Genomic DNA, 26,117 nt, shown 5'->3' with positions numbered 1-26,117 from the left:
GGAGATAAGAGAAAAAAGGCAGGGGAAGAGTGAGGGAGAGAACGAGAGGGACTTAGAGAGATTGACGCACAGGAAAGAGAGAGAAACCAAGAGAGAAGGAGAGCGATAGAAGGAGAGAGACTAAGAAAACTGGTCATATGAGAGAAAGAGAGAGAGAGAGAGAGAAGAGAGAGAGAGAGAGAGAGAGAGAGAGAGAGAGAGAGCGCTTGCGGTCCACCTCTCCCAGCTGTAGGAGGTGTGCCTGTAATGCTAACTCCCTTCATCCATCTCGTCTCACCAAAACACAGGGGGAGGATAAGAAGGAGTGTTTTCAACAGGGCCCAGTATAGCAACTGTCAGTCCTCTCTGTCACCAACACAGCCCAGTCCCCCTGCAATAAGACTGGTGGGTGAACAACGCCCTCACTAGAGGAGGGTGGGGAGTTACGAAGAGATCTGGAATGGGAAACTCCCGAAACAGAAGTCAGTCCCTCTATCTAGGCTTTTGGATTTCAGCAACGAGCCTTTCGGTCAAACGAATAAGAGAGACACGCCGACACAGTTCAGACCCCTTGCATCTGATGATATGCGTTGTCTCCTGGTGCCAAATCGTCTGTCACAACAGAGCAGCATAACGCTGGTGAAGATGACATGCACCTGCACAAGCTCGTGCAGAGAAGGAGCAACTGCGCCATAAAAACAGGACACAGCCGGCACAGAGGGGGGGGGGGGGGGGTGAAGCAGGACACTGCCCCTGCAGCCGGCTCAGAGGGGGCGGAGAGGGGGGGTGGGGGGAGAGCCAGAAATGTCCACTACTGGACAGTGGGCCACTAATGAGAAAGAGCATTAGTGCACAACATTAGCATGATGATTTTTGCTGTTTGTGATTTATGGCGAGTGACTTTGCTCATAAGGGAGATGGGTACACCCTTCACAGAGGTCCGTGGAGTTCATGTGAATCACCAGAGCCCCAGGCAGGCCTCTCTCTCTCTCTTTATACACAGATATAGACGGTTTATAATGTATGGTGTTTGTTCCAACTCTTTATCTCTCGTTCTCTCCCCCTATGGATGTCTTGTATTTACTCTTTCCTCTCTCCCCCTGTCTGCCCCCCCCTCTCTCTCTCTCTCTCTCTCTCTCTCTCTCTCTCTCTCTCTCTCTCTCTCTCTCTCTCTCCCTCCCTCCCTCCCTCTCTCCCTCCCTCTCTCTATCTCTCCCTCTCTCTCTCTCTCTCTCTCTCTCCCTCCATCCTCCTAGTCCACATTCTTCTGTACTCGTCTGCGAGGCAGCCCTCCCGCGCGGTGCGGTCTCTTGCAAATGGAAGAAAGTCCCAGAGCCTCAGGTACCTAGCATGCGGAGGACATCATGTTGGCTACATCGTCATCCTCTCCTGGGGAAGGGTGTGGAGTTTGGGTCCTGCGTAATCTGAAGTACAGAGTATCAGCGCGCGTCCCTGGGCCACGGCGAGGCTCCCTCAAGGCGCCCCGTCCTTCCTCAACACGCAGACACGCTGGCGTCTTATACACGGAAGATGCACAGTACACGTTCACAACCCTTAGAGCACCATCAGGCTTTTTTTTTATTTTACAACGTAGTTAAGGCGGCAGGCGTGTGTTTCTTAGGCGGCCGCCTTAACTGAAAAGTGCTGCGGGAAACCCTGGCACCATATTTGACATCCCGACTCTTTATTACAGTATATCGTTCGCCATTTGTGGAACAGCTTGGCCTATGTAGTATGCACCTTTGTAGGAAAAGCAACATTGAGTCGGAGCCAAGACTCGTGCAGTGCAGACCAAAATGCCTTAATGATTTACCAACTCATTTACATTAGTTACTGCATGCAGTGGTGATAGAGATGAACTTGCTCTCTCTTTGCTACACTGCTATTCCCTGGCCTGAATAGTAGTGGACTGTCAGCAGACTCACCAGGGAAGTGGCCCCCCCTCGCCTCACCATGTGCCTCTTTAGACAGGCTCCCACTATACCACGGTCTTCATCTCTCTCAGTTAGTAAGACAAGAAATGCCCATCTTACCTCACCAAGTTTGGGAATGTCAATGACTTCTGTCTTCTGGTAACTTTGTTCACTGAGAGAAGAAGTACAGAGTAAGAAAAAACAAACAGATCTATCTAAATGTGTAGGAACTTAAGGACTTTTAAAAGCTGTGGAGCTGTTGAAGAGCTGAACTTCAATTCTTCTCAATGAGATGCTGACTGTGTGAAAGGGCACAGAGGGTCCGGTGCATCAATTTTCTATGTTCCTGTTTGAATCCATTCAAGTCCAATCTCATGGACTTGACTCCTGCAGAATAGGTCCATACCTCCTATTCTCCCTCTCATCTCAAAATGTCATTAGACTGAATCCAATCCAGAAGCATTCTCAGTCCACTTAGAAAGTGGTTGAAGTCTAAGTGGTTCAATCAATCAAAGACACAACTACATGAGAGCTTAATTAGCCCTGGTCTGGCCTCTGCATCACAGCAAAAACTTATAGAGAATTTGGTTGAAAAGTCACAAGCTGTTAATAAAGCCCATCATTTTGAATGTACATTTACATTTAGTCATTTAGCAGACGCTCTTATCCAGAGCGACTTACAGTAAGTACAGGGACATTCCCCCTGAGGCAAGTAGGGTGCCTCAGGGGGAATGCCTTACCCAAGGACACAACGTCAGTTGCATGACCAGGAATCAAACCGGCAACCTTCTGATTAATAGCCCGATTCCCTAACCGCTCAGCAATCTAACCAACTAATGTCTAATGTATACAGTGAGATACTGAATTCAGTTTGGCTTGGTCAGGTGCACTCTGTTACAAGGTTCTGTACTATTTGTAAGATATATATATATAAATCATTTATTAGCATAATTAGCAATTCCATGAATAATTATTTACCAAACGTAGCCAAACCTCCATAACAAAAGTGTTGCTTGGTATGACAGTTGCTATGGAGCCATTCCCATTAAACTCAACACTGGATAGACAAACAGCTAGATAAGTCTCCAAACCACATATTTCATGATGTTATTACAGACTATCAGATCTGAGCTCAGGCATATCTCCACCTAGTTTGTTTGTTTCCACAATGGTCCTACAAACCTCCCACCTCAATCATCCCAGAGTGCCTACAGTTCGTATCTATATTTCATTCCCAAACTCGGACATAGTGCCACAAAAAAAGATTTCCGTTGGGAAACCTAAAAGGGCCAACTGAGGTTTTTATTGTATTTTCCACCGGAAAAACAATTGAGCTGCAGTGGGATCAGGGCTACTTGTCCTTATGACTCCCTGCAGAACAGCAGCTGCAGGAGAGGCTCCCTCAGCCTTACTGCCGGCCGGAACCAAGTGTTCAAACAGCCCCGTGATCACAGTAATAGAGTGTGAGGGGGGACAGAAGCACCAGAGCTTTTACTTAACCCAGTCGGAGATTGTCGTCCAATACCACTTAATCTACCCTACTAGTGCAGAGGGCCTGGGGGGCTGGAGGAGCAGAGGGCCTGGGGGGCTGGAGGAGCAGAGGGCCTGGGGGGCTGGAGGAGCAGAGGGCCTGGGGGGCTGGAGGAGCAGAGGGCCTGGGGGGCTGGAGACCACGTACACAGTTGTGTTTCAAGAAGTGAACCAGCATTCCAACTAGCCCCAGCCCTAGCCTTAGCAGCCAGCCACCTTTGCTGATCATGCCCCCAAGGACAAAAGCAGTGATATCCTCCTTGACGAAGATAAGAACCTGAGCCATTTCCTGTTATAATCTTGGTGTTGGAGTTTTGCAGCGATGAGGAATAAAGGGGGACAGACAGTTGTTTCCTGGCACTGATACAGGGTACACGCATCACTCATCCAGAATTTCTGCTTTCTGGAAGAATCGCTAGCTGGGCTACCTGGATTTGTATTGTTATTATTCATTCTATATCAGTGTACTCACAGCTCTGTCTGGTTTGCTAATCAAACACAACATTATTGGTGCTGATTGGATTAAATTCAACAGGCGTTTCTGTCATTCTAAATCGATTCCTGACACTTGAAGAAAGTCACAGGACAACAGGGGCTGTGTGGCCCTGCTACAGTAAGATAAGAAATGTGCTTGTGGGATGAAAGAATGCTGAAGTTAGACACTGCTGAGCCTGTTGTTACAAACCAAATTTACAAAATGTCCTATTGACAAGTCACTACTAAATCCAACAGTACCATTAGACCAAGAGTAAAGTCGTGGACCACCTTCTCTAGACTGTCCTCAGTAAATTTCAGTCAGTACATTTTCATTTCAGTCAGTGTGCTGTTCATTTCAAACAACTGTTCTCTTTTGCCTCTCTTTTGCGATGCACTTGACAGATCACAGTGCAGGAAAACACCACACCTGCACACTCAGTGTGTGTACATGGAAAACACCACAACTGCACACTCAGTGTGTGTACATGGAAAACACCACAACTGCACACTCAGTGTGTGTACATGGAAAACACCACAACTGCACACTCAGTGTGTGAACATGGAAAACACCACACCTGCACACTCAGTGTGTGTACATGGAAAACACCACACCTGCACACTCAGTGTGTTTACATGGAAAACACCACACCTGCACACTCAGTGTGTGTACATGGAAAACACCACACCTGCACACTCAGTGTGTGTACATGGAAAACACCACACCTGCACACTCAGTGTGTGTACATGGAAAACACCACACCTGCACACTCAGTGTGTGTACATGGAAAACACCACAACTGCACACTCAGTGTGTGTACATGGAAAACACCACACCTGCACACTCAGTGTGTTTACATGGAAAACACCACACCTGCACACTCAGTGTGTGTACATGGAAAACACCACACCTGCACACTCAGTGTGTGTACATGGAAAACACCACACCTGCACACTCAGTGTGTGTACATGGAAAACACCACACCTGCACACTCAGTGTGTGTACATGGAAAACACCACAACTGCACACTCAGTGTGTGTACATGGAAAACACCACACCTGCACACTCAGTGTGTGTACATGGAAAACACCACACTTGCACACTCAGTGTGTGTACATGGAAAACACCACACCTGCACACTCAGTGTGTGTACATTGAAAACACCACAACTTCACACTCAGTGTGTGTACATGGAAAACACCACACCTGCACACTCAGTGTGTGTACATGGAAAACACCACAACTTCACACTCAGTGTGTGTACATGGAAAACACCACAACTGCACACTCAGTGTGTGTACATGGAAAACACCACAACTGCACACTCAGTGTGTGTACATGGAAAACACCACAACTGCACACTCAGTGTGTGTACATGTAAAACACCACACCTGCACACTCAGTGTGTGTACATGGAAAACAGAATATGACTCAGGTCAAACGGAGATCTCAGCGAGCTGCTGTTTGCTTCACCAGCTGCCATAATGACATCAGCACTGGGCACAACAGAGGGGGAGAAACGGTCTAGAGCTCATAGAGACACAGACTTCGCAAAGTGCTGGATCTCTTCCTAATGACTGACAAAGCAGAGCAGAAGCCACACATGTCCCCCCCTCCATCCGGTCTCTTTTCCTCCATACTTGTCATTCATGCGGAGCCGCCCGGCTGATTTAGCATGTGCTAAAGCTAGCTGCAGCAGGGCTGATGTGAGGCACTCTGATATCTTGCAAGATTTTTGGAGCATCATGGCGAGTGAATTCAGGACTTTTATCTCCTTTAATTATGTAAATCATATGCCACAGATATTTCTTATCAAGACAGTGGAGGACAAGTTTTTTTTTCGGGCACCCCTCTCTCTCTCTCTCTCTCTCTCTCTCTCTCTCTCTCTCTTTCTCTCTCCCTCTCTCTCTCTTCCTCTCCCTCTCAGCAATTGGAGATGAGAGTCTGTGAGCACAGCAGTTTGAACTTGGCAGTAATATGTCCTGGAGAAATGTAGGGAAACCATATAGGAAGTGTTGTACTCCATCATAATGCCATGTATGTGAAAACAACCATCTTTCCTCTCTCCCCTTTTTCCCCAACACACATAATCACATAGTATATTTCTCTACAATCATTCTGTATTGAGCCTCTTTCTATAGACCTCTTTCAGTTGTCCATGGCAACACAGTCAAAATGGCTATGAATGCATAGACCAGAAATCACATTCCCCCCTCCCTTCCCACCCTATCACCCAGTCAAGTACTTTTCCCCAAGAACTGCTCTGGGGTCACTGAATTGAGGTTGCGGACTACGCATCAAGGAAATAAATGGATGTCAATTCAGTTAGTATACACTGTGTGTTGTACTTGGTGAAAGTAAAACACATAGACCACAACACATATTTCATGCTCCTATACAGACAGTGGGGGGAAAATGAAATATTATCATGGACAAAACGGTCTTCTTTGCCGCAATTAAGAACTACCCTCCTACTCCTGCCAGACCGTGTGGCTTTAAACCCTCAAAAACACCGAAAACTTGACAGTGTTATTAAACCCAGCCAAGGGTGAGCAAGATGAATATTAAATCACGGTTATGCAAGGGTTATCATAAATCTTCATGTGGCTTCAGTAATGGGAAATAAGACAAAAGGTGATGGAAATTAGGAGTCAAGATTTAACGCGTAGCAATAATTGCGAAGATTGTGCTCAACAATCCAGATTAGCCTGTCACACTCGGGCCTGTAAACAGAACGGTTTCCGAGGGACTTGATCAGAAGCTGTCAATATCCATGCCATTCTACATCTAGCAACATTAATCTGAGATGTGGCAGTGTTCTGCCTTGTGGGCAAACAATTAATATGTAGAATTACCCAACTGACACCTGGTTTGTCCCACAATGTTTGCCACAAAGGAAACAGCAAACCTCAACGGTGCTGTAAAATGGGTACATTTGGATAACCACAGATTCGTAATAGCCATGAGGAACATCTTTAGCTTGTCTTATTTGACATAGATTTATATGAGACAGCACATTGTGGATTATGATAGAGCATTCTCACCTGCTGTGAAGTTGTAGTTGGCTGAAAACCCCATCGCCTCCAGTTCTCCATCCGAGACAAATTTTATCCAGAGATATCGGCTACTGCTCCTGATGAAGGGGGGGCTGTGCTGACCACAATAACGCCCCATGATCGGGGAGAAGCCGAACGGTCCATCTCTGACCTCAATGTTGTCAAATTTACATTCCCATGAGGATTCTATTGAGTAGCTGTCGTCGAAATGCAGATCAATGCATTGCCTTGGAGGCGCTTGAGGCACAAAATAACAAACACAAATTTGTAAGAGCAGTATGGTCTATTCAGTCACCAAGTGATCATTTGCTAATTATAGCTTGGTTTAGATGCTCATCGTTTATATGGATATCAACTTGATAAATGTCTACCCATCATGCATGTTGGATCTGATAATACAGTTCTAGCCAAACCACTGATGACAGTGTTTTCTGTCCTCGAATATTCACTCCATGGTGGGTATTTCCTGTATTCATCTGGATAATCTTGTTAAGCCACAACCTAATCTACTCCACTGATTAATCAAATATCAAACCCCAGTCCGCAAAATAAACAGACTGCAATTGCAACTAGCTGTCTAATTCTATTACAGTCATCTTCCAAACATCAGCATATGAACCCAGAGGTCCAGTCCCTAGGATTTCATTACAGAACAGAAATCTTTTTCTTAAGTGTTCTTTATTCACAGGAGAGAAAGCACCTGGAGAGCCCCTTCAAACCTCAATATTTTGAGAAACCTGCCCCCAAACACATAGTTTCATTAGGGCATACTGACAAAAAGACACATTTGAAGCTGTGAGTCTACGATATCTTGTGCCACATGGCATGTTTCACTGCCTGAAATACATGTAGGGATGAGATTGGAGGAGATGTTTACCTTCAATGATGTAAACACACTCTGTTTCGGGGGGGTATTTGTTTGGATAATTGGGGGATGTGAACAGCCCTCCTTCTGGCTCTTTTACCCACGTTCCACATTGTCCCGCGGGCTTGACTCCAGAGTTGTTTTTCACTGAACAGAGAGGTACATAAAAGGTTATTATTAGGTAGATACATAAGTAGGTAGAGGGGTACAGACAGACAGATACATAAATAGACATATGACACATAGATAGATAGATAGATAGATAGATAGATAGATAGATATTACCTGTTGAATCCCTTTTTGTTGCCCCAGATAGCCCAAGAATGAGAAGACTTGCAACAACTGCAATGAGAAACAAATGAATGCTGGTAGAACTGTCCTGTCAAATCCTGAGCAATTTGTTATCAAAAGGGAGTTTTCAATTTATTTCAATTCAATTTAATGAATTCACTACATTATGTTTGTGGACGTTGCTCTGAAAACACATTCTGTTATTCAAGATTTCACACGGTAATGAGTAAAATTACTAATGTTCTGATTCATATCCGAACCCCGGTATTTGAGTGAAGTTGAAACTGAGACTGCAGAGCATTTCATTGTGGCCCTCATCAAAGTGCAGACTAGAGGCTGTGCAACATGTAACTTCATTCCAACTTCAACACCTACAATTTTATTTGCGCTCCATGGACTTCACGTAAACTAACGAATATACATCTTTAAAAAACGATGTATTGTTCATATGTAGAATAATTATAATCAATTAACAAAGATATCGATTTGTTTATTAATCTTGTATGAAACTAAACACATTCCCGTCGTTAGGTTAGAAAAAAGCAATCATATCGACAGCTACATCAGTTCCAGTCCATGCCTCCTATAGGTAACTACATTTGGTGAATGTTGGGCACCTCATAAGGTAGGCTACGCAGTTTACGCTCCGACCAGTAAATTATTGGATAAAAGAAGTGACGAGAGCTTGTGACTTACCGTGAAGGAAGCTGTGCCCATGTACCATGTCTGTTCCTTTCACAAGGGGCTTCAGACTCAACTAATTCCATTTAGATCAGGTAATACTTCAAGAGGAAACGATTGAGGTTCAAGAAAAATTAGAAATTGACAGCTATCCGCAATAACATTCCCATCATTAAAAACGACAAGGCAAATGTATTCCCCTCATTTATAATTTGTTGAATGAGATGGAAAAAGGTAATTCCAGACTGAAAAAATTTAACTTCTAGTCACCAGTTTCACGTAAACGCATGTACAGGTCTAAACATTCGCCCAAATTCCATCCAAACGTTTCCAATACCCTTTGGTGCTTCTGGTGCACTGAAAGGATTAATAGTTCCGTCATCAGCGTTCCCTGGTCGCTCCACCTTTGTAATCTTCCGATGAAAAGATTTTGAGAGAAGGCAGATTTGTTTATTCCTCTTCAATCCTGTTAACAGACAAAGAATCCTACGGAAACGTATAAAACCATCCTAACCACATTTTCTGGGTTGTATCTCTAATTTGCGATGCGTAAAAATACCCTCTAACATCAACATCAATGACTATATTCGCAACATGAACAACTGTGCTTGTCTCATCCCCTTTTCTCTATTTCCTTCAGCGATGAATGATGTTTGAAGAGCATCTTATACTCTTCTGGTACCTGACTGGTCTCTGGAACCTGAGTTAAGGATTGTATCACCCTACAAAACCGATGATCTTGCGTTCATTCATTCGTTCATTTCTTCTTTCAGTTTACCAACATCATGACACACAAAAAACACAAGTAATTACAAAAGAAGTGTACACTTTCTTTCACTAAAAGGTCCAACTTCGTCGATATGACTGCAAAAAGTGTAAAAAGTAGAAGATGCAAATGTTGCTTTAAGATGCTCCGCAGTCTGCAGAATCCAACATAGTCGGAGGGAGGCAAAGCGAGAATGTAAAAGGTAAGCAGAAAACGGTCTGAGATAGGAAATGAAAAAAACAACAAATAACCAACAAACAAAACAAAAAACAGACGGAACTGGATAGATGTCAAGAGAACGAGCCATCAACAATCTAAGTGAAAGCACCTGCATCAAAAGCAACTCTCCTTCCCGCGAACATGGCGGGGTCGAGGTCGAAATAAAGAGTAGGCTATAAGCAAACAGTTTGTGGGTAAAATCGTATTATCTCAGACCATGTAGGCTACTGTAAATCCATTGCAATTTGGTCCTTGAATCAGTGCAATTGAATTGTATTATCTTATACTGGGTTCAGTTGATTTACAGACAGCTTTCATCATTTCGTTCTCGCCTTTAAGTATCTCTAAACACACGTTTTTAAAGCCACCTACTCTAAATTGTAAAAAACATTCATTCTTTTTTTTTTTTTCTCTACTGGATGGTCCGCTCCGATATGGTCACAAATTACTATAAGAAGCTTACATTTTATGTTTCAACTAAAGAGCAATTCGATCTCTATCTTACTTTTGATCTACTATTTTTGTCTTCCATGACTACAGGGAAATGTCATTAAGATTGTGCAGAAGACTTAGGCACAGCATGGTTTCAAAGAGCTGCATGACAACAAACATTTAACTGTAATTCAACAAGCAGATCATATTACAACCATCTAAAGGTTAAATATTGCATATGTATTGGCTCCTCTTGAGTGTTACAACAATAAGTACTACATTATAGTGCAACGGAACAAAGACCAGACTTGTAATGTAAAACCCTCAGGCCGTGTCCACTCCCATTCAGGAAGTGTTTAGTCATTGTCACACCTGATGACAAAGCTGATCAGAGAGGGCCCACGGATGAGCCAGCCTCTCCATAGAAAACAGTCTTACGAGCATGCAGACAATATCCGTCTTCTCATATTCATATCACAGAGGCCACTTCACCACCGGACCCTGTTGCTCTATGTTGCATGCTAATATGTATTCACTAAGTGGCTTTGATTAGCATGAAATATACTGTGTTCAAATGGCAGGTGCCTAAATGGACCTACAGCCGAGGTCATGTCGAATCCACAAGAGAAATCAACATGACAGTGTCTTCTCTGTGTGCGTCTCACACACCTGTTGATCCAAATTTGTCTGATTTCCCTGTTCTTTAATCATTCTCTCTCTATCTGTGTCTCTCTCTCTCTCTGTCTCTCTCTCTCACTCTCACACTCTCTCTCTTTATCTCTCTCTCTCAATATTTCTCTCATATTTTCACAAAGCTCCATTCTAGCTGGTATACTGTTGGATAAACATGAGATCAAACCATGTCCACAGACCATACAGAGCCCTCTATGGGCTTCATGGCAGTGGATCATGGCTCTTTAGATGACTGTTTGGGACCCCACTAAACAGCAGTAGTCCAGTTAGTGTTGCTAACAAAACAAGTCACTTTCTTGCTACAGTGCCATATAATCTGAGTGTGGCAACCCCCTTGGTAGCACACTGTACTATGCCTTCAGCAAATCCTCCCTGACACCACAAACACAGACCCCAACAGAAATCAAAAGCCAATTTCTTTGCACAGTCAAAGCCTATTACACATCTTATATGGTCAGAGGGGTTGTCAATAACATCTGAAGCAAAATCATATTGTGCCTTAAGCTTGATATTGATTAGCAGTAGTGCCATTTAGTCAAACAACTTTGCAACCAAAACAGCGCACGTTTGTGATTTTGGGGTGGGTTGGGGAAGGGGGGAGTCGTGCAGATAAAGAAGAGCAACATGGGAATTATTCAAATGAGGCTTATCTGGCCTCCTCTATGCAACAGCAGCTCTGGTGAATTGAATAGTAGCCCCCAGCTTAGCGCACCAGCATGTATAAACTATCTGTTTGAATGGGAAGGGAGACAGCAGAGGCATCTCAGAGAAACAGTTCATTCCAAGACTCGTCATCGAGGCGGCCCATTTCTAATTAAGGGAGTTTATCAATTGGGTGGAGATAAGCGCTGTGGTGCATCTACCTCTGTGAATTTGTAATTAGAATCACTTTGGGCAAATGGGAACCGCAGTCAGGAATCCATATATTATAGACAAAATATATGCATAATAGATAAATAGATCAAAACTAAATACAGGTGTATTGCTCTGGATAGAGTAAGGTAACATTGTCTCATGAATGATGAATGACCTAAGCTGTTTTGTTGTCAAGTGCTTTCAAGCCCAAAAGCTTTTTTTCAACAAAAGAAACAACCAGACTAAGGGAGTCAGGTGGCTGAGCGGTTAGGGAGTCGGGCTAGTAATCTGAAGGTTACCGGTTCGATTCCCGTCCGTGCCAAATGACGTTGCGTCCTTGGGCAAGGAACTTCACCCTACTTGCCTCTGGGGGGAATGTCCCTGTCCTTACTGTAAGTCCCTCTGGATAAGAGCGTCTGCTAAATGACTAAATGTAAATGTAAACCAACTCCAACTGAATAATGTCTGCATGATCACATAACACAAAGCAAATGTACATTTATTGTCAGATGCACAAACAACACAAGGTCAGACCAGGCACTGAAATTCTTAGGACAAGACAACACAAAGCAACCTGGCATAACATGACATATGAGTACTAAGAACATAAATTACACCTATGATAGGATAAAATATTATATAATAAACCTCCTAATATACAAAATAATATACAATACGGTATACTAAACCTCTAATACACATATTACTAACCTAATAACCTATACTAACCTAAGACAGGTGGGGTACAATTGGTGCAATATTGCTAATGCAACCAGTAGCTGAAAGTGCAACCAGTAGCTGAAAGTGCAACCAGTAGCTGAAAGTGACAGTGTGTAAAGTGGCTAGTCAGAAGTGTATCAGTGTCCATATCAATGTTCATTCAAGAGCCTGATGGCCCTTGGAAAGAAACTGTTGTCCAGTCTGCGTGTGCGAGACCGAAGGTTTCGGTATCGCCTGCCAGAAGGGTACCGGAGTAAAAAGACTGAAGGATGGGTGATAACAGTCCCTTAGAATCCTCCCAGCTTTCCTGAGGCATCGTGAGTGGTAGGTGTCCTGTAGGGCTGGGAGCTTCCTGCCGATGATGAACTCAGCAGACCGGACCACACTACATAGGGCCTTGCGGTCCCTGTCAGTGCAGCTCCCCTACCACACTGTGATGCAACCAGTCAGTATGCTCTCTATAGTGCATCTGTAGAAGTTAGTGAGGATGACTGAGTCCATGCCAAACTTCTTCAGTCTCCTCAGGAAGAAGAGGCGTTTCCGGGCTGCTTTGACCACCTTGTCCGTGTGAGCAGACCAGGTGAGATCACATCACGACACAAAGTTCAGGTGCTGTTTCCATTACTAACAGGGGCGGCTGCACCAAGAAGGATAAACGCAGAGGCTGAAGCCGTCTGCCCACTGGGACTCATATTAACCTTGTTAGTGATGCACTGAACAGTTTGTCTGCCTCCCAAAAAAACACCATCTGTTTGTCATTCAACACGCTTGTACTTCATTAAACAGGGCCCTTTCACAAGAATGGCCCCCTCTGACCATGGACTAATATTTGAGCTTCTCTTTATGCTGTGTTAGCTGTTGTCTGCGTCTCAGGTGTTAGGCTGCCTCTTACCTCATCCTTCAGCTGGAGCCAGTAGGAAGGAGCTAGCATCACATGTAGGCTATATTGGGATCTGGAGCTACACTCTTATGTGGAAATGTAGTTTTTGTGTGCTTTGTCATGGAGGTACCAGCCTAGAGTAGCTTTAGGATTGGCCTTTTCTGTTGTTTGTCCAAAACCTTTTACATATTGAAATAGAACAACTTTTGGGTGGTTTTGACATCACACTTGGCTGTGTCAATAAGTGGGATGACAGTGTCTTTCAAATGCAATGACTGTGACATAATGCAATAATTATTGTGATATACAGTATGACATCACAATGGAATGATCTTGGCATCACAGTGGAGCAGCTGTTAAATCACAAAAGAATTGTCATCACAAAGTGGAGCTTTTGAGCGAATTGTCCTGTTGCCCTGTCTAAGCTAGTCATGCAAAGTCCCTACACATTTCCACGTACATTATCACCTACAGTACATAGGTAGAAGCTGTGGGTAGAAGCCCAGCCTGTAACCTCTCTTTGTAGTGCAGGGCTATTCTGTTTCACCTTTCTCTTTGTCCTTGTAACAGGGAAACCAGTGGCCTGATTCTTGGTCTCCCTGGCTCCTGGCTAACATGTCCCTCTCTTCAATCTGTTCCAATCCTCCATTCCCAGGCCCTTTGGGTTAAACCAACTGTGTAATTCCAAATTTGACCTCATTAGCAAGTTAGTTGGAGGGGTCCGTGAAGACTGCTGGGTGTCAGTCTGTAGGCTGTGACATCCTCAGCGGTGGTGGTTGTGGAGTCAGCAAAGTCGCTTCCCCCTCATGGAGTCATGGGGAGGTTTTGGAACCTAACACAGTTTGGTGGAATGGAGCCAGACTGCACCGTGATGGGGGGCTTCTGTGTTTACACACACAGTGTAGAAATATGGCTCTAAACACAGTGAAGTCCTAACTTTAAACCAAGCCAATGCTAATGCTTGCAATGGTTTCATATTCAAGCTGAAGATGAGGAGGGGAGGAAGAGGAGGGAGGAGGAAAGGGAGGATGAGGCACGCTGGGCTGTATTTCAAGTGTACCTACACTGGAACTCAGGAGAGGCTTTTGATGGAGAACAATCCTGACCTCATCTCTGAAGCTGTGCTCTCCAGTTTGTGCTCTCCACAGTAGAGGGAAAGAGTTCATTTCAGCTGAAATGCCAGGTGGGGTTTAGAAGTGCTGAGCATAGATATTTCAGAGGACCTTTGAGGGGTGGAGAGGGGGGATGGGGGGTGTGGGGGGGGGGGGGGCGTTGCCCTGTCTTGGAGATCCTCTTACACGCTTAAACACTCACACAGAGTTCTGGTGTCGCCAGTCACTGGTGTGTGTATGGTACATTTCACTCCACTCAACTGAAATTGTTGGAATTGCTTCGTTTTTTCAAATGTCATGGTGGGATAGTGCATACCGTTCTGGGGTTTGAAGCTCAGAGACAACCAAAATAGTGTTTTTTTATTGAATGAAAGTAGAATACACATACCTGATACCAGACTGAGTGATTGTCAGGCCTTACTCTAGATTTCTACAATTAAATCATTAATTGTTTTAATCTGATTTAATAACTACAGTACAAAATGATTTTGTTTTTGTTTTTGCAGTCTTTTAACACCATGGTTTAGTTCTGATTATGAGACAGACAGGCAAAAAGAAATTCCTTCCTGTTACGTTGTAACATATGGAATCCTTTCTGAATAATGAGCCGAGTCCAAATGTTGCAGTGTGGCAGTTCAATAATTCATCTTGAGAGGGAGCCCGCCATATTGCCCCAATCTCACAAAATTCTACATACACATTACATGTCCTTGAGAGAGCGATAAGCACTATCGTTCTGCTCTTCCCCCATCCTAATGAACTGAAACCCCTCTCTTCTCTAACACCTCACCTCTCTCAGGGTGAAGAATATCTTGTGAATGGCAATTAAGTACTGAGAGAGGTCTGAAATGTATGGGGGAGTTAACGCTGAGATCCTTTACGGTGATTCTTGTCTTTTTGAGGAAAGAGGCAGATTAAGGCTGTACATTCAGGTTGTTCGTCTGTTTCACCTGGAAGGTGAGACTCCTTTGGTCCTAATCATTTTAAGGGGGTCAGATAGAACACTGGGCAGTCACAGGAAGGGCAGTTTGTCACTTTGCCATTGCTCACCAACACCAACAAAACAGACTTCTCTGGTCGTGAGTTCTCTTTCAGAAGACAATGTAACTGATTTTATTCTGCCAGAATAGAACCTACACTACAGAATGACTAGTGTAATCTATGCGGTAATGGCCTGTTCTGCTGCGTATCATTGGCCTCCCCAGGAGGATCTCATCACTGCTGCTTGTTGTGTAAAACACTGGCTTGGAGCAGGAAGAGGAGAGCAGAAGAAATAGAAGAAGAGAAAAGAGAAAGAAAGATTGATGACTGAAGAGAGGGCGCTTAGTGAAATGAACAGAAGCTTATCCTGCAGAGGACCGCAGGGAGCAGATGGCTCACTGTTCTCTAGAAGATCTCAACTGATACGTATGTGTACAGACCTGCATATGCATGGCTGTTGATGGTGCGTCTGTGTGTGTGTGCGTGCGTGTGTGTGTATGTGTGGTTGAGTGCATGTGTGTGTGTTTGTGTAGGCCTGCAGGTATGTGTGTCTGCTCATTCTAAAGTCTAAAGTTGACCAGCAGGTCTTCTCGGCAACACATCTCATCCTACCAAAGCATGTGATCAATTAAAATAATCAACAAATTGGAAGGGACAAACAATCAATACAAAAAATACTTTCTAGCCTCCTTTAAGGAAATCGATGATTTTAATTGTCCTCTAAGACACATAATACTGTTTTTTTAATCAATTCTCTCACCAGTCACCCGTAGCTCATCATGAAAGCAAGCCCTCCCCCTTTGGGAATGAGTCAAAAGTGCTGTGTCAGCAAAAGATCAGCATTTGTTCTCTAACAGATCGTGTGGCCTTGCTGGGTGACTATCTCAGAACAAGTTCATTTAGTCCAGTTGCCTTTTAAGTAGCTAATATAGTTACCCTACAAATATTTTTTTGTTCAATGGAAAGCCACCGTTAAAGTTGAACACCCACATGCCCCATCACATTCAGAGAGCGCCTAGTTCTTATCTGCTTGCTTAACGATTGCGATCTGACCACAGAGACAGCGGATAAAGTGCTTTTCAGAGAAGTATCACTTCAGTGGTGCTCACTGGGTGGAAATTTCACTACGTGTTGTGGCTTAGAAATACAGATTTGGAGACAGGACAGAAGTGTGGCCAAAACTCAAATGAGACTTTGACATCAAAAATATGTTGTTTTATCAAAGGAATCACTAGGAGAGAAAGGAATCGCAGTGTATAGGAATATCCCCAAGAGCATAGACATCAGACGTGTACTTTGTAGCCAGAGAGTTGACTGTAAACAATTAGTTAGTCAAACTGGTTTCACGCTGACAGCATCATTTAGGACCCCTCAACAGTGAATATGGTGGGCCACAGCAGTGCCTGTCTGGTACGAATTCGGTTGTTATCTTGAGGTATTAGAAACGGAATATTTCCAGTTGGGAAATGTTGATGGACGGGCCAGGACAGTGCACACGCACAGCCCAGCCCACTAGGGAATATCAGGAATGATTTGCAGGCAGTTGTTGAGAGGTTCCTAATTAAAATGTTTACCCATAGACAAACAACCTGTTTACCTCTTAATTCATGGCCTTCAGTGACTGGGATCTCAGGGGATGAGCAAGCACGTATTATGTCATTGGCTTTCCTGGCCTCGCTGTTCACAATCACTGCCTCCAACCTTGGCTGCAGGAGCACAAAAAACACATGATAAAGCATACGTGCACATGCACACATGTACACACACTCGTGTGCGTGCACGCTCACACACATACACAAATGTACACACACCCCTGTATGTACACACACATGCACATACATAGACACACACAGGCACACACACACACACATACTTTCATTGCAGTTAAATTTCAAGTCCACTCCTTCCGTCTCCCCAAAGTATTATGGCTTATTGGTGTCTGTGATGCTGTGTGTCTATGGCTGTCCTAATGTGAATTGGCCGTGGTGAGGTGACAGTATTTTTTAAATGATCACATATCCATGTGTATCCTGTGTATGTGTGTGTTTGTGTGTGTCTGTGTGTACATTTAATTGCATGGTCTTGCACATTCCTCATATGGACCTTAGACCCACCGTGATGCATGACTAAGACCATACATGAAACAGTTTCAACTGTTTGTACAGCAGTTTTTAAACCCCAAACAGCAGGTGTTACTGTATGCCTCTCTTTCTTTATCTCTGGTCGATCAAAAAACCTTGCAAATAAACCCAGAAGGTTTCAGAAAAACTCAAACTCAGGTTTTATCTTCAGTGCACTTCAAGCTTGGTTTAATGTTTATTCAATTTGGAGGACCAAACTGTTGGCCAATATCATCTTGCATAAATCTCTTTGATGATAGCCTCTGAAACATCTGCTGAAGTAATAAAAGTACAGGTGGGCAGTAACATGTCTGAGTGAACATATGTGAATGGAAATATAACCACACCATGAAACTTGGTTGGAAATTAATTGATACGGGGCCCACTTAGTGCAAGTGTTTCTAAGGTCAAGTGAAAGAATACAATGAACTTGACCTCCAATTTATTGTTACCTGTTTTAGTTATTGGGAGTTTTATAAGGGACAGCAGAGAGATACTGGTTGTAGTCCTGTGATAGTTCTGTGAAGTGGCTTAGTTGGGGTTTCTATATTGCTGAGTCGGCTGAGTCCTTGAGTGAGGACCGAACCTTTCCAGAATCATCTCTCTCTCTCTCTCTCTCTCTCTCTCTCTCTCTCTCTATCTCTCTCTCTCTCTCTCTCTCTTTCTCTCTCTCTCTCTCTGTCTCACTCTCACTCTCACTCACACACGCACACACACACACACACGCACACAGACACTGGGCCAACGCTCACCAGAGTCTCTCACTGGGAGGTTGGAGGATGGATGACTACTTTCTGTGCATATGCTCTACCTGCACCAGCATGGTGCAGGGTGGAACCGTACTTGAGTTCAGTGTTCGGATGTGTGCGGGTCTGTGTGTGCGTCTATGTTGTTGTGTGTTTTCATCTACGTTTTCACCAAATATCCATTAAACACCATCTCAACACCCTTTGTGAATGCTTTTCATTATAAACACTACAGACACTTAGAAGACAAGTTCACCTGAAACCATCTGAGAGCTGCTATCAGCCGTGACACCCTGTTCCGGTTCCTGTTCAAATCTTTCAGCCAGAGTGTTCTGTGTCACTCGCTGTAGAACAATAGAGCAATTAAAGCAACTGCATCAAGCCTTTCTGTCAACCAGCATGCCTACAGCCACAGGGGGCATTCCCGGCATATCACTTTGTTACAAATATGACATAGCCAATTAGGTCAGTGTTAGTGACTGTACAAACACTGGTGGATCTCTCCATGTGTTTAATCTCTGCCAGTGGCTAATTAAGAGAAACACAGTACGGTGTGCATTTGAGTTTGAAGTTACATTTGTCTGTATCACTAGTAGCCAACACGCGTACACATGCCCACACCCCCCAATTTCTCACATACTGAGATAATCATTGAGCGCTTGACTACATTACCAGAGGTTTGATACATTTCAAAACATTACTGCAGATTCATAGTACCTGCTCCATTGTCCACTCCTCGTGCATGTGCAGCTAAAGCTAATTGTCGAATTGACGAAGGGGTCTGGTTGACTGAATAATTGATCCATTTTACAGTGTGAAGCTCCCCTGTAGCGCCGCAGGAGCACATTGGTTCAGAAAACACACTGGCTTGTAATCCCCTCCTCACAAGCTGCAGCGTAGCACCATGGAATCTGAATGGAGCAGTTGGATTTCTGGGTTTCTGAGGGTTGAAGGAATGCTGTTCTTTCAGCTAAGCCGTCTTTATGGCAAGGTGAAGCTGTGTGTACGGACTACAAAGTACAGAAGTCACCCTGTTATGGTGGAAATCGGGAAACTGAAAGGCTTTTGTTGGAAATATCGACTCTTATAAGTATACTTTCAGTCAAATAAACCTTTTTACACTTTTTATATTTTGGACATTTTTATGTTGCTGACGTCAGTTACAGTAGTTATGTGTATTGGATCTGAACATTATGTACAGGGATGGGGAGTTACCATGGAAATAACAGGAAGAAGAAACGAATGCAGAACAAAAAAGTGCTGTCCTGCCCCTTTCTTGTGTACGACTATGTAGTAACAGACTACTTGTTTACCAAACAGGGCTTTGTGGCTCTGTGTGCTTCTGCTGTCCTAGCTGCAGCATCTCTGCATCCTCTGGAGACAACTGTGTGTTTGTGTAACAGTGTGTGTGTGTGTGTGTGTGGAGATTAACATGTGTCTGTTTATGTAGAGGGATAGATAGGGTACATCCAGTGCTGAAAGGAAAATTATGAGAAAAAGAGAAAGAACAGAGGCCAAAAAAGATAGAGAGAAGGGTAGAGAGATTGCTTATGTGTGTGTGGTCAGAGAGAAAGAGAGCTCCAAAAGAGAAAGGATGATTGCAGAGCAGGTAAACAGATAAATAACCCTGAGTTGAGAGACTGTATGTAGTCCGTCAGGTGCCAAGGCCCAGCGTTCCTGAAGGGCTGCATACTCCAGTGTAAGGTGGGAGTCAGGTGGCTGAGTGGTGAGGGAGTCGGGCTAGTAATCTGAAGGTTGCCAGTTCGATTCCCAGCCGTGCCAAATGACGTTGTGTCCTTGGGCAAGGCACTTCCCCCTACTTGCCTCGGGGAGAATGTCCCTGTACTTACTGTAAGTCGCTCTGGATAAGAGCATCTGCTAAATGACTAAATGTAAATGTAATGTAAATGTAAGGTATGGCTGATTAGGGGAGGGGACGGGGGGACGGGACCCTGCAGATTGCTCTCTGACACAGATGCCAGTGTGCCAGGCTTTATGGCCACAGCTCAGCTGGCACGGCACCTTCTTGCCAGCCCATGCCCTGCAGGTATTTTGTGTTTAGTAAATACAGATGATCTATTAACATCCTTGAACTGAGTCTGTGCATGGCACTGTACACCAGAAGCGTGTATCATGTAACTGTCTCACATGGTATTTCACATGCCTGGCATACAGGATGTTATCTTGACTGGATGAGAGCCAGCTGCAGTGGCACGAGTGCAAAGGGAGAGTAGTCTTATCGGAGCATGGAGCTGTGTGTGTCTGTGTGTCTGTGTGTGAGTGGGTGGGTGTGTGTGTGTGCGTGCGTGAAGCCTCAAGGCCTCATCATTAGCGTATGAGGGCTGGAGTTAGTAAGTTCATGCATATTAAGCAGAAGCCTGCCCCCCTTACCCATAGACTTGAAGCACAGTGTGCCGTCACTGCTCCGAGCCAATCAGGCGGTCGGGCAGCTTTTTCACATATTACCTGAAGAGCAGTGCTGGAGATTATGAGCCTAACTCAGTATTTAGTGCACAGATCTTTCTGACTTTCCGATCCTCCTTATTATGTTGTTACTTTGATGTGAGGGCGCACCCAGTTTGGCCAGTTAGGTAGGAAGGGCATTTTGTTTTAAGAAAGACAGGGAGAGGATGTGTCTTTGATAATTTTGTCAAAGAGAGTACTTAAAAGTAGAGAGTGCAGTGCAGTCACTGAGTAAAGAGAGACGAAATGGACAGCAATAGGGTCAATCAGAGCACTGTCTGTCTGCATGCTTTTGATTACATTTATAGCACATGCAATCAAGAAAGGATTTAGAAAAAATCACTATAAAGAACGGACTTTTCATGCTCGTTAAGGATAATGAGAAGAGAAATTCTGCTAAATGACTAAATGTAAATGTAAATGTAAATTGACTATTGGTGCAATGATCCCTTATAGTAATCCGTCCATATTATGACTCTGTGTGGGTGTGTGTGGGTGTTCTTGTTCAACATCCTTTTTTTCTTTATTGCCTGGAGACCTCTGAGTTGAGTCAGACAACCAAACAATTGAAGGCAAATTTGAAAGGGCCTGAGGCACTGGAGTGGGAGAACAAGTAATCTGTCCCCCGATATATTCTGGAGGAACACACACACACACATACACACACACACACACCCACACCCACACATATACACACACAACCCCCCCCCCCCCCACACACACACACACACACACACACACCCACACACACACACACACTGCACACATATATACACACACTCCCAAATAAATCTTGGCCAGAAGCCTGTTCACTGGCTCACACACTCTATAAAACAACTCCATACAATCACTCACATTCCTTTTAAACACTGAGCCCCACACAGAGCCAATGTGTAAATCTGTGAAGTAAATAACAGCAACCAAAGTGATCCTACTTGGAGGTGTCTTGAGGACATACCATTTGACACCCTGTACTGAATGATAACCCTAACCCTAACCCATGTCTTTGCATGTATTTACTAAGAGGGCACTGAGATGTTTGCATCCTGGCACCACTCTAATCTCTTCCGGTCCACCATGCAGGGTATCCCCTCGTCTTCTTCTGTGGACGAGCTCTCTGCACATGCCTTTGTACAAACATCCAAAATGTCCGTATTGTTAGAGTAGGCTCCCACAATGCAACAGTATGCAGCAATCAAAACTATGCACTGCCCAATGGGATTACTTGTTCACAGTGTGTGTGGTGTGGTGAACCATGTAGGCATGTTCTACGCCTATAGGCAAAAATAGACTCCGTTCTTGAAAGTCCCATGTTGATAACAATAGCCAATCCTTTCCTCTGGGTTTGAGAGTATGGTATGGTAATGGAACTGAGTCACAACTGTCTTTCAAGGAACAGGAACGACTGTTTTAGTGCAAATACATCCACATGCACAGATCCACAATACATTGGTCAGAAAACCAAAAGGAAAACAAAGTCAACTCATGAGTCATGTACGGGATGTGAGAAAGGGTTTGGGTGAGTCATTTGGAGAAACTCATTACAACCTTAAGTCACCAAAGAACATTCAGCCAAGGCCACATAAGGAGACATTTAGTAAAAGCGAGAGAAGAAGAAGAAGAGAGAAAGAGAGAGAGCAAGAAAAAGGAACAGCACTTTGTAAATTCCCCTGGTACCTAACAAGAAATTCTAATGAGAAGAATGCCAGAGAGCACATGGCCAAACAGAGGACTTGAGAGACAAAGGTGGGCTCATTACAGGTCCTGCTGTGCAGTGCCAGGTGCAGTTTCGTTAAGTGAGACAGCAAGACTCTGAACTGCTCTCCACCTGAGCTGGTGTGAGAGGAAATCAGTGCTGCACCAAAGCAGCCCTTTCAGCCAGGAGAAGATGAACGGTTGTTTACAATATTACCAACAGAGTTGCTGTAGCTCTCTTGAATGGATGGCATCTCCTATCCATGTGCATCCATTCAAATGGTGTAGTAATTGGTCAAGTTATATGGATAATTACTCAAATCAGTAATCACAATGACATCTATCTTTTGAATCATAACTAACTAAACCTGGAGCACAGTGAGTAGACTTTCAAGGGCAAATATCTTTGAACATAATGCAGTGCTTAGAATGTTTGTTCCACCAATGATACGACTGGCTCGTCACAATGAGTTATATTCGTGGACCATCTTAAGCTCTCTGTTTAAATTGTTCACACTTAAGCGGTTTCTAATTAATTAAGGCTCTTGACGAAATGCAAAAGCCATAAAATTGCGGTAAACATTTTTTACCATATCCTGGCAGGATCTGCTCGGAATTCAGAAGGTTGAACGAGGTGTGAACTTGTAGGGAAATACACTTCTGAAGGAGAATAAATATGAAATGAACGATTTGAAAAGCCCTTCATCCTTCTCGTGTTTCAAATATCCCTTAGTGAAAATAATAATAGCTTTCGATTTTGGGGACATTTTTACGCTTTAATTCTGAGCTTGTGTTGCTCTTTTTTACATCACTCTGATGGATCGTAACAGCAGGCTCTGCATGCTAATTATAGGCACCCGGAACTGGGAGGTAATACTGTAGAATCTTGTAGAGACTCTCTGCGGTTGATTGTCTGCCTGTCAATCTTTGGGCATCTTTGTTCCTCCTCAACACATGTGGCTCCAGCACATGTAAAATGAGGTTCAGTTCTTAACTTGCATATCTAGGATTTTATCGTCATTCCTATGTAGCTTACATTGGAACAAAATGGCATTTCTTCAGGACCATGGTGCATCACGGAGCAGCTATATGGTCTGAGGCTGGACAGTTTCCATACATAAGAGGGGGCAGTCTGGCTGTCTTCAGCTACAGCATGAAGTACAGTCGCTGCTGTGATTCTTTCTCTTAAGATGTTTTTTGTGAACTGTAAGCTTGGTGAAAGAGGTGACCAAGAGAGAGAATGAGAAAGAGAGAACGGTGAAAAAAGAGAAAGAAAGAGAGGTGAAGAGAGCGAGGAGAAACAGAGATGACGAGAGATCAGAAAAACAGAGAGCAATATCGAGAAATGGAGAAACAGAGCAAGGTGGAGAGAGAAATGGTACAACAGCCTCTGTTTTCGTAACCCCCCCACACACACACACCACACGCACACATACATACATACATACACACACACACACACACACACACACACACACACACACACACACACACACACACACACACACACACACACACACACACAACACACACACACACACACACACACACACACACGCACACACACACACACAAAGTGCTTTGTCCTGGTCAGTTGTCCCCCTGGGCCATAGAGTCGCTGAGTTTCCCCTGCTCAGGTATGACCTTCAGACCTGGCGCCCTCCCACAGGCCCATGCTCTGCCCCATAAGCACTGGCTGTCTGGCCATGCTGTAGAGGTCAAGCTCCAGACAATAATGCTGTTGTAAGCACTGCTGCTAACTTTAGCCTGACTTTTCAACCGTATTTGCTGATCGGTCTCAATGTATTACCTTGTTTCCTTTTCTTCCTCTTTGTCTCTGTCTCTCTATTTCTCGATCTCGCTTTCATTCTGGAACAGACCCAGCTCAGCTGGCTTTGAGGAAGTGAAAAAATTCAGCTGATTCAGTGCAACAAATGAAATCTTAAATTAGGTTTGATGAACACAAACCAAAACATCCACACTAGACAGTTTATGTGACTACCTCAGCGGATGCATGAATATTGTAGTGGGAATAACAAAGTTGTTAAACCATGCGTAGTTTAGAGAACATGATTTGTGGATTTGTGCCCGCTCATTATATCTAAACATTAATTATCAACAGGGCCAAATTATACTCCCTTATGACCACACAGACATAAATATCAAAGGGATTTGAAATGTGCTCCAATTTGGTTGTTATAGCCCATATAGTGCGCTTGATCCCATTTAATTGCACGGCATAAATTATGCATCTGAAACAAGGCTATGGTGGTTTTAACCACGTGACAATTGTCCTTTAGAGATACAGTCAATTATATAAGTCTGACAACAGTTTGTACCCCCAGTGCACATACTAAATAGGCCAAAGCTATCAGAGGAAAACATGCCTTCATCAAAAAGTATTAATAAATGATCAAGGATGATTTGGAGCATGTTGATATGTTGTCTTCTGCATGTGTGTGTACCATCTGATTGTGAGATGTCCAAACCCAATGTGTTTGTATCTTCACTCTGCCAGTTCTGTGGTGCTGATGTCATAGGGTCAAAGATACTTCGGCATCTTTACTGTAACATTTGACCTTGTGTTGAACCTTGTGGAACACCAAAATTGTCTGCCCAAGTCCCTTTGGATTCAAATTTCACTTTTGTTTGAATTAAAAAGTTGAATTGCTCGCTCCTCTCTTTTTCACCATGCATTTGCGGTGATGCACTTGAACTTGTCAGAATCAGAATCAGAATTAGAATCAGAATGGGATTTATTTGCCATGAAAGTTTGCACAGACAAGGAATTTGCTTTGGCAGGAAGGTGCATACAATAAACATATACCTAAAATTTAAATATGTGGACTATCTATACTAAGGGTACATAAACTAGCAGTACTAAGTGAGGTCAAGTCCTCATGTTGTTAAGACTAACTCAACTCAAGAAGGAGGAGGATAAGAGGAAGAACACGTGACATAACAATCATCCCTGGGTTGTGATCTCTCTGGAGTCTTGGTCCTCATTCTCAGAGTCTGCTGGCTATAGATGCTTTCTATGAAACAGTCCAGTCAATGAACGAATGAGCCTCTAATCGAATAAGCAATAAAAGAGGCCCACACGGCCGCACTGAGTACTGAACTCAGATTGTGGTCTAAATAATTCATTTGTAATTGAAAGGCTGGAAAGAACGGCGAGCTCAGCTCTCCATTACGTGTCATTGTGAGCTCTTAACACTGAACGGAAGAGACGGAACCTCAAGGAAGACAGGATGAAACAACCACTAAAGTTTTACATCTGCAATGTCTGACGTCATTTCCCCGATTGCCGTACTTCAGGTGACGTCACTTCTCTCAGGACATGTTCACAAAATATCCTACCGTCACCACAGATTTGTTTTAAGTCATTGTCACTTTTGACTGTTGAATGTATGCAATGTTATTTCAGTTACGCGATGCAAGTTTGTTTTTTGAATGTCTAAGGATTTGAACTTAATCTGAAACTTGCAATGTATTCCCCGATACTTGACTGTATTTATGTACTGCTGTCTCTGCAACAAATTGCATAACATATATAGCATTTCTAAAAGAGATTCAATATCCACTCCCACTCATCCACAAGAGGATGAAAGAGATGTTTCCCTGAGCTTTGTTTTATTGTGATTT

At 43.7% G+C, this 26,117-nt stretch overlaps 1 protein-coding gene across 6 annotated transcripts in view; it reads right to left on the bottom strand.

The window, feature by feature from the left end:
* neto1l (neuropilin (NRP) and tolloid (TLL)-like 1, like) overlaps positions 1-9,809 on the bottom strand; it is a 52,848-nt gene extending 43,039 nt beyond the window's left edge. For 5 of the 6 annotated variants that reach the window (XM_062480051.1, XM_062480053.1, XM_062480050.1 and 2 more), the window contains exons 1-4: positions 8,806-9,809; positions 8,104-8,160; positions 7,831-7,965; positions 6,942-7,190 (exon numbers count right to left, since the gene is read on the bottom strand). In XM_062480051.1, the coding sequence (XP_062336035.1) occupies positions 6,942-7,190; positions 7,831-7,965; positions 8,104-8,160; positions 8,806-8,833 (469 nt within the window). In that variant the 5' untranslated portion in view covers positions 8,834-9,809. Of the gene's footprint in view, positions 1-6,941; positions 7,191-7,830; positions 7,966-8,103; positions 8,161-8,805 lie in introns of those variants that run through there. The other variant, XM_062480054.1, reaches the window with a different exon arrangement.
* Between the last annotated feature and the right edge of the window lie 16,308 nt (positions 9,810-26,117).

Source organism: Osmerus eperlanus, chromosome 15, assembly GCF_963692335.1.
Source record: "Osmerus eperlanus chromosome 15, fOsmEpe2.1, whole genome shotgun sequence".
NCBI classification, from domain to species: Eukaryota; Metazoa; Chordata; class Actinopteri; order Osmeriformes; family Osmeridae; genus Osmerus; species Osmerus eperlanus.
Note: the sequence above shows the minus strand (reverse complement) of the source record. Positions and strands in the feature narration are given on the sequence as shown.